This window comes from Protomyctophum parallelum, assembly GCF_964188405.1.
Source record: "Protomyctophum parallelum genome assembly, chromosome: 17".
NCBI classification, from domain to species: domain Eukaryota; kingdom Metazoa; phylum Chordata; class Actinopteri; order Myctophiformes; family Myctophidae; genus Protomyctophum; species Protomyctophum parallelum.
Window position 1 is genome coordinate 31,336,982 of NC_139719.1, and position 12,658 is coordinate 31,349,639.

Sequence of the window (12,658 nt, forward strand, 5' to 3'; positions counted from 1 at the left end):
TCCGTGGGTCCAGCAAGTAGACACAGATGTGAAAGAGCCGTACACATGGCTGATGAGTGGTTTCACTGTGGGCTGAGGACGGAAAGCTTCCACGGTGCGGTTCTTGTCCCACACACACACACACACACACACACACACACACACACACACACACACACACACACACACACACACACACACACACACACACACACACACACACACACACACACACACACACACAATGAAAGACTGAGACTGACAGTCAGTCACACACAAAGACAGACAGAGAGACAGGCAGCACAATGTGACATCAAGTCACATCATACATACATTTACAATGTTGTATCGCGCACACACACATGCACACACTCGCGCACACACCCTCACTCAGGGGTGGGGGGTTTGTGCGGTCATACCAGGTCCCTCTGACACACGGCTGTTTGTCAGTGAAGTAGCTTTTTCCTCTGGTCTGGAAACATTAACCACTCTCAACCTGGCATCCCTAATTTGAGCATGTCATAATATATAGGCAAAAAGTATCACATTCTTTCAAAAAATAACAGATATACAATGTGATGCATTGTGAGCTTGTAGATCGTTTATTTTCGAATAAGCGAATATTTCTTCATGTTGCTTCATGTTGTTCCCTTCACAGACAAAAGGAGGGATTTCTTTTGAAATCCACCATTACTGGTAGTATCAAATGGGCAAGAGAAAGTCAAAGTTGCCAGTCTTTTATTAAAATGTTTTGCCATGAGTCATTTCGTAAGACTGCATGTTGAAATGGTGGATGCATTCTGGTGGATCATGTCAAAATTGGCTCACAAACACTTTATTGGATTCCAACCGCAGATTAACAATGGAATTTTTGCATCGGGTTTTGAATAAATTAGGTCAAGTCAAGTCATGTATTTATATAGCACATTCCATAGCGCTTAGACTCTCAGACTGTGCTTCTAAATAAAAACCAGAACAGGGAAAGATCAAACAAAATGACAAAACATAAAATAGGAACATAACATCGAGGTTATACTAAATAAGGTAACCGCATACTTTTAAGCCTAGCTAAAAGCTTGTGAATTCAAGTGTTGGAGAATACCAAAGAATATGGGACCATAATGACTGAAATAACCGCTTTAGAATTTGATGATGAGTAGACCTCTGATTATTTAAATTAAGGTAGTAGCAAATAATTATTATAAGAACACAAGGTAATCTCCTCAAATAAACACACTTTTTGATATTTTTTGATCCACATAGGAAATCAATATTTAAGTTTATAAAAACACATGACAGCTTCAGGGGACATGCAGGTGTGCTGCAGACAGCAGTGATGGAAAGTAACTAAGTACATTTACTTAACACAAAATCTGCTCGTGACGGAACGTTCCGCCAAGACTGCCATATAGAATCCAACTGTCTCCTGCTTCTGGCGGAATGTTCCGTCATATAAGCGTTATTATTGATATCAAACTGGATTGCTCTTTTTTTCCTTCTTCAGCGATCCTATGCCGGTTTCGCTCGTGCGCACTGCCGTTCACTTCTTGTATACAGGCGGACTAAAAAGCTGAATAGCTCTCCATGGTTTTGACAAAACGCCCAATGTTCGGAGGTCTTTTCTGATTGTCCGGTGATCCCGATAGAGGGTATGCGCATGACATCATCATCAAACCCGGAAGTTATGCGGGAACACCTACTGAGTGGCTAATGAACTACTTTCTGGCCTTGACAGCCCAAACAGAAAAGTCCTATTTGATTTAACTTTATTAAAACATTATTAAAAGACGTTAAATAATGTTAAACTCACTTTGCCACTCGATTTGCCACTCGATTTGCCATTCACTTTATGCATGCGCATACCCTAACCCCGAACATTAGCACTTTCTAGAGCAAGAGCTAGGGTATTTGTAGTTTACTGGAGTATCTACAATTTCCATTACTTTAACTTCTACTCCACTACATCTCGGATCCAAATATTGTACTTTTACTCTATTTGTTTGTAAACTTTAGTTAGCCTACTACTTACTTTGTAGATTTTGATTATTATCGCAAAAACATGCAGTAACTACTCATCCCAATATTCCGGCCATTTGAAAATAGCCGATCTACAAACGCTGCGATGCATTGTGAGATTGTAGATCTGCTATTTTCAAAAGATTTGTATACATTTTGAACTTGTGAAATGGGACATTCTGCAGAATGAGTACTTTCTACTTTTGGTACTTTAAGTACGTGATACCAATGCTGTTGTACTTTTACTTGAGTACATTTTGAATACGGGACTTCTACTTGTAAGTTGTAACAGAGTACATCTACATTGCAGTATTTATACTTGTGTAGCCACGGCCGGTTCCCCATTCCACAGGCACGTACGTTACCAGTCGACTAAAGAGCCATGGGCCAATGGGCGAGTAGCAACCAGGGGGGCAGTCAGCCAGATATTTCGTGAAGCCTCATTTGAAATCGGTAGTTCATATAATGTGCCTGTTGTGGCGCTGGACTGGACCCAAAAAGCCCCATAGCTCCATAGAGGCCCATGTATTTTGGCCCAACTTCACCTAGACTGTATTACCTTAATAAACATGGTCATGAATACTTTCTTCTTCCAGTCACTAGTTTAAAGTCTAATTTCTAATGTCATAATATTCTTTTTGGAAAATTATGGTCCCATTAATTAAAAAAATGACCATAAAGAAAATAAACCATCGCGTATGTTCTGAGGGGCGTGGCTACCGTTACAGTCTATGATCGGGATTTCCCTCCCACTCGAGTCAAAATAAAAACCAACGGAGAAGAAGGGGGGAAGTCCCGCCTCGTTGTCTGGGCAGCTAATGGCCAGCTGGTCCAAAACGGAGCCAGCCAATGGCCAGCTGGTACCAAACGGATCTAGAAAGATGGCGACTTACAGTGCAGGAATAACAGGCTTAATTTTACGTCCATGTTAGACCCGGCGAACGCTTTGTCCATATTTTTTACAGTCTATGGTAGCAACGCAGCACCGTATAACCTACACTTTTACTTAAGTAAAACATTTGAGTACTTTTTCCACCACTGCCCTCATGTAAGCATCTATTGTGAAAGAGAGACCACTGGTTTGTGCTGACAGCACGGTGTCTCAGCCAGCTGATCTCAGCAGATGAAACACACACGCACACACACGCACACACACACACGCACACACACACACACACACACACACACACACACACACACACACACACACACACACACACACACACACACACACACACAAACACCCGCATGCAAACACCTGGGCTTAATTTGAGACCTGCACTGGCAGTTTATTCTGTTGCGTGTTGCATGTTCCATGTCATTCTTTATATTTCTGATAAAAGAAAGTAGACGACATTTGGAGACCGTTGAGACCTTTGAAAGACCTTATAAAGATTCTTGTTGGCATGAATGATATTTACTATTTGCTATGCCATAAGCTTCAGTATTGCATGACACAATATCACATTAGTGTTCTTTCTCCAAAGTGTGGTGTAAATCTGTGCCAAATAGTATAGTATTTTTTGGAGAGAGAATGTACTCGCCTGGAGGCACATGCGCACAAAGTGGGTGGTATGGCTTTTAGCCTGGTGCGTTCATGAAAGAGAGAGAGAGAGAGAGAGAGAGAGAGAGAGTGTAAAGGCACTGTTGACACCTTTCAGACAGTTTTCAGACAGTTTTCCACTAGCCATGAGTCAGTGCATGGTGCTGCACCATTCTCTCCATGACTAAGAGAGCCAGCTAGGAGAGGAATGAGAGGAAACCAGGAAGGAGCAGGCTGAGAGCGTGGAAGAAGACACACAGAGAGGAGAAGATAGAGTAAATGTAGGCTGATTGTATGCAACAATAATGAGAGAGAGAGAGAGAGAGAGAGAGAGAGAGAGAGAGAGAGAAAGAGACAGAGTGGCAGAGAGACAGACAATCAGACAGACACAGAGAGAGAGAGAGAGAGAGAGAGAGAGAGAGAGAGAAAGAGACAGCGTGGCAGAGAGACAGACAATCAGACAGACACAGAGAGAGAGAGAGAGAGAGAGAGAGAGAGTGAGAGTGAGAGGCTGCATCCAGAGTTCCAGACCACACTGGCTTTTGAACTGAGGGGAGTTTCTCTGTGGGTTAGTTGCTAGGACAACAGCAGACTGTGTACTAACTAAGCACACGCGTGCGTGCGTGTGCGTGTGTGTGTGTGTGTGTGTGTGTGTGTGTGTGTGTGTGTGTGTGTGTGTGTGTGTGTGTGACTGTGTGTGTGACTGTGTGTGTGACTGTGTGTGTGACTGTGTGTCCACTGTCTTCAGAGTATCTGTGACGATGCACCACTGTGTTCCACTATCCCACACTTACAGTATGAATGCTACACAACACTCATGCACACTCACATGCAAACACGTACATCTGAAATCAGTGTGAAGATAAGATATATTAGTGCAGCCCCATTTTGTGATGATAAACAAAACCTAGAATGACTACTCCCATAGCTGGCTAACGATGTTTTGCAACAACCTCCCTTTCTTTCCCATCTGTCATTTTGCGATTTACAGTCTATGTGCAAAGAAGCTGTGGAAATGTTATTTGTGCAACATTTGCCTGAGCTGGGACAAAATTTAACTTAACCTCATTGCCTAGGCAACCGAACTATAACAAACAAAAACACGCACGCACGCACGCACACACACACACACACACACACACACACACACACACACACACACACACATGCCCTGAAGAAAAGTCTTCCTTCTCCCTCTGCACATATGCGTGCACACACACATACGCGCACGACCATTACGTACCTCATTCCACTATTTTCCATGGTTCTCAAACTTCTCGTTGTACCTTCCGGTCTTTGACGCGCCTGCCTCTCCGAGAACAATGTCCCATTAAATTAGGAGGGGTCAGGAAGTCAACACGCCAAGGTGAATGCCTGCACTTCCTGTTACACTCTTTTCCATGTACTTTAAACACACACACACGCACACACATGCACACACACGCACGCACGCACGCACATTCCCCATTGCATATGCTTCTGTTGAATCCTTCTTACGTAAGCACATTAACCTTTGACCTCTGGTGCTTTGAAGTGAATAATTGGGGTTTCCCAGGCCGACATCGTGTACTGTACATGCTGCTCAAACAGCTAAACAGCTGTAATTACTTATGGGTCCACTGTGCTAAATCCCTTCCAGCTGCAGGGATGTCATTCAGCGAGGCTGACCCTGGCCTGTGCTTTGAAAAAGGGCTAGAGTTCTGGTTTGAATTGCTTAGTCGCTGCATGGGTGCTGCGTGCTGCAGTATACTACTTAAAGTTAAAAGTCGAACACAATCGCAATCTGGAATTGGCTCACGTGTTGTTGAACCCCTTTCAACCTGGCGTCTCTATTTTCCTCCAACAAAGGTCTGCTAGAAATACCCAAGCTGAAAACTAAGGGTGACCGGGCTTTCGCTGTGGTAGCTCCTACCCTATGGAATGCCTTGCCTCTGGCATTGAGAAATGCTGAATCATTTGACGGTTTTAAGAGACTCCTAAAGACTAATTTATTCCGTACATCTTTCTCCCATGTACCTTTGACCTGATTCATTTTTATAGCCCTATATGTCTTTGTTCTGCCTTGTTTGTTTTTGTTCTGCTCATTTATATTGTCAAAACTGTATATGTTCTGTGTGTTCTGTGCTTCTATTGTTTTTACTGTGTCAATTGTTCAGCACCTTGTAGCTTTGCTTCGAAAGGTGCTTTATAAATACAATTTACTTACTTACTTACTCTATTTTGGGCATGCCATTTGGTCAAAAACGTAAAAAGAATCTCAAATGCGTTGTGTCTCAGAATTTGTCTTTGAAGCCTAATGATCTCCCAGTGAGGCCTTCTACTGTCCCAACAGATGTTCCTTAACCAAGGGCAAGTTTACCCCCGACAACTCCACACACAATACCTCCATAAAACCGCACCGCTGCACAGCAACAATACACAATAGATCTTCCAGGCAACACTGTGATGCTATCACTTTCCTCCCAGGCAGATGGTTTTCCACACATCTCTGAAGCATCATCCCCACTTGTGCTATTAATTAATTTGTACAGTACGACAGGCAAACCTCACCTCTCACCCCCCACTCCTCCACACCCCCCCTGACTCCTTTTGTTCGAGCGTTGGCGTGTTCCTGTTTTCGCAAGTCCTGTGCAGGGAGAAGGAAAAGAGAGAGAGAGAGAGAGAGAGAGAGACAATACCTAGAGTGCTGGTCCTTGTACAGACCTGCAGGAGCCCCGGTCAGACGTGCGCTCTGGCTGGCTGGCTGCTGTGTGAGTCAGTGGCTTATAGCTGTGATGGAAAGAGGAAGAAAGCCCCCCTCCCCATCCCCCTCAACCTCGCCTGTTCCATTAACAAGCCGGCGCATTGTACATATGAGGGGAACAGAACCCACAAAGGAGGAAAGAGAGGCTTCCTCCCCTGGAATGTGAGGAGAGAGGAAAGTTAGAGGAGGTGGATGGGAAAATGGATTGGCTCAAGGAATGGACAACAAACGAGAGAGAGAGGGAGAGAGACAGAGAGAGGATGGGGGGAGAGAGAGGGAGGGGGAAAGAGAGGCAGAGATTCAGAGATCCAGGTGGTGGTTCTGTGTTCAAAGGGAGCATCAGGTCTGTGCTACATTTGAGGTTTTGAGGTTGGTGGTCAGATTCTATCCCACCTTGCAGCACTGCATAACGCTGAATAATTACGTACAGTACCTTGTTCTTTTAGATTATGTGTAGAACTAAACGTTAAGGAGAACTTACTGAAAAGGAGCCTCAACATATGATCCATTTGTGCCCATAAGTCAGTACCTAGGTGATACTGTAGTGTTTCTGAATCAGGAAAGAGAGAATCAGACAGAGAGCATGTGTCAGCCTGTATGATATACTGGACTCAGCGTGTTCCATACAGTACAAGAAGGGCCTGGAGCTCTCTTCCCTCCTCAGCCAGAAGTGTGTGTGTGTGAGTGTGCACACATGTGAGTTGTGTGTGTGCATGCATGATTTCCTGACAGATAAGAGGCCACATTTTGGGACAAATCGTGGACATAAAACCAGTTGATTGGAGACACAAGTTTAATTGGTCACAAAATTGCTGCATGTCCCCAATAACATTTTATTGCATTTTCATATGGTTATGGGGGAAAAATGAGGTTTTGGTTAGACAAGATATGGAATTAATTTAAGTCAATGCAGTGTCCCAGAATGCTTGCAAAACCAACCTGTGTGCAGTGCATGTACGCTGGTGTCTGTGTGTGTGTCCACTTATATGTGTGTACTTGTGTTGTGCGTATACGGATGCACATGTAATCATGCAGGCCTGTGGACATGAGGCACATGACGCACCGTCATCATGGGTCCTAGACAATAGAGTCATTAAAATCCAGTCTAAATAGAGGTGTGTGCTGATTGCTTCTGGCAGAGGCCATGGCCAAGTGGAATCTGGTACAAAGCTCCAGGGTTCACTCGTCTTTCCCATGCCAGAGGGAGACACGACAGTGGAAAATGTAATGTTGTCTGACACGCAGCAATGGAAATATGGAAATGAGAAGGGGAGCTATAGGGGATTCCTGTTGTGAGATCTGGGAGCAAAAACATTTCTGGATCTCAGGGTTAAGGTGTGCCATGCTCATACAGAAGGAGCAGACGGGCATGAGTACAGACAGTACATGCTTACACACGTTCTTTCAACCGTAACCACTTAAACCCTTCAGTATATATATTTTTTTCTTTTAGTTTTTAAAAACGTTTTGCCTATAACGGCATACAATGGGATGCCAGGTTGAAAGTCATTAAACAGAGTTATTCAGCTAGTTCCGATCTGTCAATTAGCCATCACGATATACCATGCATGCACACATGGTTATTGAAATCTTGATGAGAATGATCAGTAGGCTATCCGGATTCCGGAATACATAGAGTAATTCCATTTTGGGTTTTAAAGGTCATGGTACAATTAAGGTAGAAAAATAAACAACCAAAGAAACTGGTTGGACTTTTAAGAAACTCTGTATGATTAATCAATAATCAGCACACTGCCCAAAAAAGATTATTACATTTTGGGTTGAAAAGGGAAAAGGTCAATGTTGGTTATATCTGGAATGTATGTGAAACGAGATGTCAGCATGGGCAAAGTTTGCAGCTCCATTTGCCGTTTTAAATTATTCAAATTAAAATGCATTCAAAGTTATTTTTCACCAATCCTCCTAAACGTTCTTTAACACATTTCTTTCTTTCTGTCTGCAGGATGAAGTGAAGGTTGCTTCCAAACTCTCCATCGCCAAGTCCATGAAAGTTTCCGATGGAGCATCAGTGAGAGGGAGCAAGGCAGGCAGCATGCTGGAGCTGAAAGAAGCTGATGAAGAGCCTGGACTGGAAGTTACAGAAGAAGCAGAGAAGGAGGACAAACCCCACGTGGACCTGTCCTCGGATGAGGAGGAATTCGGGGGAGAATTACTGGAGGAGACCGTCAAGGAGACGCGCGCCGAGCACATCAAGCGCAGCAGCCTCCAGCGCATCCAGACCCTGAAGACGGTCTTCTCCAAGGACAAGATGGACAAGACCAAGGCGAACACCAAGGCCTCCATGGAGAAGACCAAGGCCTCCATGGAGAAGACGAAACAGAAGACAAAGGACAACATTGAAAAGACCAAGCTGAAGACCAAGGCCTCCATGGAGAAGACCAAGGAGAACTTTGAAAAGTCTAAACAGAAAACCAAGGATAACTTGGAGAAGACGCGTCAAAACATCGAGAAGAAGATGGGCAAGCTGGGCACCAAGATGACTGTCAATCCCGATCGCAAACAGAAGATGCAGACTTCATCTGCAAAGGTGAAGAAGTCCTTCACGCCGGACCATGTGGTCTTCGCCAGGTCCAAGACAGCCGTGTACAAGGTTCCCCCGTTCACTTTCCACGTCAAGAAAATACGCGATGGCGCTGTGGAGGTTGTCCAGGCCACCGAGATGGTGGAGGTGTCCCAGGACGGTGAGCCCTTCAATGGGGTCGAGATAGACGAGGAGGTGGAAGAGGGCTGTGAGGAGGTGGAGATGGAGATGATGAACGGAGGAGCGGAGGAGGACGAGGTCGATGATGAAGAAGAAGAAGAAGAGGAGGAGAGCCATGATGCTCCGCATAAGAACAACAAGGATCGAGATACAGACAGCGACTAGGGAGAGCGGAAAGGGAAAATAGGTGGAGCAGGGGGGTGAGGAAATAGCAGAGACCAACATAATATACGTAACCTACAACATTATAGAACGAACCCTGAAGTCCGCTTGCAAAGCTGATCGAAGTGGATGCATACTACACAGTCAAATTCAGTGTTAATTTAACTCCAAGATTGTACTCTAACCAAAGGGACCCTTATTTGGTTCCATTTGGTACACTCTTGGAGTTACAATACAATAATTAAGGGTTAAGTGCAAGACACTTAACCCCTATAACTGCTTCCCCCTCTGCACGCCTCTGTGGGCAGCACTCAGCTGGGTGAAGCATGAAACTGAAGTTACCCCATGGGATGTGATTGGTATCAAATTGATAAATTAACACAAATGATTTTACACCATTGATTTTTTTAATTTAGCTTACGGCTGGCTCTGTGTTTGAAGGCCCAATCTGTAATACAAATGTAACCATCACAAATATACAAAATAGCAGTGGAGACATGTTTTCATTCTAGTTGATTGACTCAGCTCTTGATTGACGTTATACAACAGGTAAAATATATATTTTAAACTGTATTTGCTGTATTTTGGGTCTGTAATAAATTTGTTTACACTGGTATTGTTTTTTTTTATATGTTTTTACATTGGAATATGTTTTGATTTAAGATGGGGTAAAACATTCTCCATCTCCCCTCCAAATGTTAATATATTCAAATAAATTCCAGATTGGGCCTTTAATCACCAAAGCTTCATCAGGGTTAGATTAAGATTGACTTCTCACAGTTTGACAAAATGACTTGGTTTCTAGAGTCAGTTTGGGTCTGGATACTACAAATGCCCATGAATATAGGAAGGGAGGAGGAGAGAGACTTTCTCTGGCAGAGAGATTTAGGGGATCTGAACAGAATAAGTGTGTGTATTTTTTATTAAGATGGCCGATCTTGTGTATATGTATTTATATGTGTTATAAATACATAATACACAACAACAATAACAACAACTGAACTGACATGAACAAAATGATCAAAAGAAGGGGGTGTAACCATTTTTGTTTGAAACAAATTTTTTGTTATGTTATTAGTTTCATGATTATAATTGCATTTTAGTAACACCTCATTCAAATATAGTTATATGAAACTATATTTACAAGAATTTCTACATGCTGTTTTGGTTGTGGCTTTCCAAGCATATATTCATGGAGCCTAAGTCGTCTTGTGTTTTGAAAATGTTACACATCACATGTGAATATTCCTGCCACTCGTATTTGTTCAGGCTTTTAGGGGACTAATAGCGAAGTGTTACCTATTTCCTTAGTTTACTTGACCACATGAACCCTATAGCATCCATATTCTGGAGCAAATCCCTTCGCTGAAAATAGCCGATCTGTAAGCTCACAATGTGTTGGGATCTGTTGTGACTCGTGAGCTTGTATGTATTGTAGATTGGTTATTCTCTTAGAAGAGATTTCATGTAGAAGGGGGGGAAAGGAGTGTATACCAAGTATATAGCCCTGGGGGACCCCAGTCAACTATAAGTATATAGCGTTTAAGTGGTTAATATTCTCATTATATAGAGGCACAGCGAATCTATTGTGATTCCTATGAGTCGATGAGCTCACACACTGTAATTTGTAATATTTGTGTATGATGGTATTGTTTGTGATTATACATGGAAGGATCCTGAGTGTTACTGTGACTCTCATAGTGTAAAGATGGACCTGCTTGGTTTATTTGTACTCTCTGGGTTAAATGAACACTCAGGATTTTGGCTGTGTATACTGTATAATTTCCTTTTGGTCGCTGAGAGAATGTGATGTGTGTCACTTTTGTATTATTCACTTTCTTTAAATTCTTTCTTGCAATGATTTTAAGGAATAATCTGCATCCAGAAAAAATATATATTTTGCTTAAATGAAACTATATGAAGGTCTACTCTACTCTCTCTACACTACAGGAATACAAAATACCATGGAAATATTTGTCTATGCACAAGTGTCTGTCTTTATGTTAGACCATATATGGTCCTATTGTTAAAAAAAGAAGACGAAAAAATGATTTAGACTATTTTTTTCAGAAAAATCTGTCAACTGATAAGGAACAGAAGTCTACAAACTTTAAGTCTACGTTATGATCATAGTCCACATTGTCTTTGTTGTCTGAGTATGACAGCCAACAAGTTTCAACAATATTCTCATTTGCTATAAATAAATGTTACAGAATTATGCTCCTGTGATCTTATACTGTCCTCTAGTGTCGAATTTTGGCAATACATTCCTCCAGGTCACATTCAGCAGCACTTCATGTTCACAATATCTTGCAACTGTTTTAAATTTAACACTTTATCAAAACAATCTTTGGATGCATACTGTATACATTGTCTGTTTTCACTTGTTTAAAAATGTATTTTATAGCTGTCTCAGACAACATGGTAAGAATGTTATCACAAATTGCTGTTTTCATACAACAGTTTCCATGAATGTTACCAAAGTTTACTCAGATGCTTTTACATTGTCCATTTTTGTTGCAGATCAAACTATTTCCCAAATACATTTTATTCACTTTTTTGTATATAATGTGAATCACTATCATAGCAGGTTAAAACTTGGCATGCTTGTAGTTAGTGAGCATTTCTTCTCTTTTCAACCATTTTCTGTGAACAAATAGGCCTACATTTCCCAACAATATTTGTATATTTGTATGCACAATACAAGAAACACTACAGTATGGAGCTGTTAAAGAGACATTCTAGGGCTAGGCTATACGACCAAAGTACAAATCACGAAATCAGCTGGTTTTACGCCAATATTAAACTTTAAGTGCAAGATAAAGAGGTCCATTTGTGAGTTATCTTGGATTTTTTATGTAAAAGTGGCGTGCTACTTTAATTGCTGAAACGTGTCATGGAAAACCATTTGTAGCTCAGACATAATTGTTTCCTTGTATTGCCCTTTTCACATGTTAGTAACCTATTTCTATACAATAACTTGTTGCTTAACCACTAATGTTTTACTTAATAAAAGCTATTGGTTCACACTTGTGGTGTAATTTCTTGAAAGAATGAAAAAGTGTTTAATGTATATGTGTAAAATTATAATTTAATAGTGCTATAAGCCTAAATAGACCAGAAACCTGCCTACTAATGACATCATCGGTAGGCAAGTTTAATCATTTCAAACAAGATTTCAAACCTTTCAAGGCAGAGTGAGTATACAGAAATGGAGGTGCCATCTTATAATGTGCATTACTGAGATCAAATATATGAAGATAAGGCTGAATATGGGTGAAGTGCTCCATTGAATCAATATTGAAAGCAAGCAAATTAAAATGGGAATATTCTAAACTACTACAGCTGTGTCACTGTTTGTAGTCTAGGTAGGAGCTTGACATCCTGAGGGCTGGGGGTTCTCTGTAATGTTTTGTAGGACTGGCTTTTGAGCCATTTTTGAGAATATATATAATATATATATATTACATTTATAACAAAAACTACTCTGCAG

At 41.7% G+C, this 12,658-nt stretch overlaps 1 protein-coding gene across 2 annotated transcripts in view; it reads left to right on the top strand.

Moving 5' to 3' along the window:
• The window catches only part of LOC310874417 (caveolae-associated protein 1-like), a 27,349-nt gene extending 15,155 nt beyond the window's left edge, over nt 1-12,194 (top strand). For both annotated transcript variants that reach the window (XM_083787222.1, XM_083787223.1), the window contains one exon: nt 8,245-12,194. In XM_083787222.1, coding sequence (XP_083643348.1) covers nt 8,245-9,168 — 924 coding nt within the window. In that variant the 3' untranslated portion in view covers nt 9,169-12,194. The remainder of the gene's footprint in view (nt 1-8,244) is intronic.
• Nucleotides 12,195-12,658: the final 464 nt, after the last annotated feature.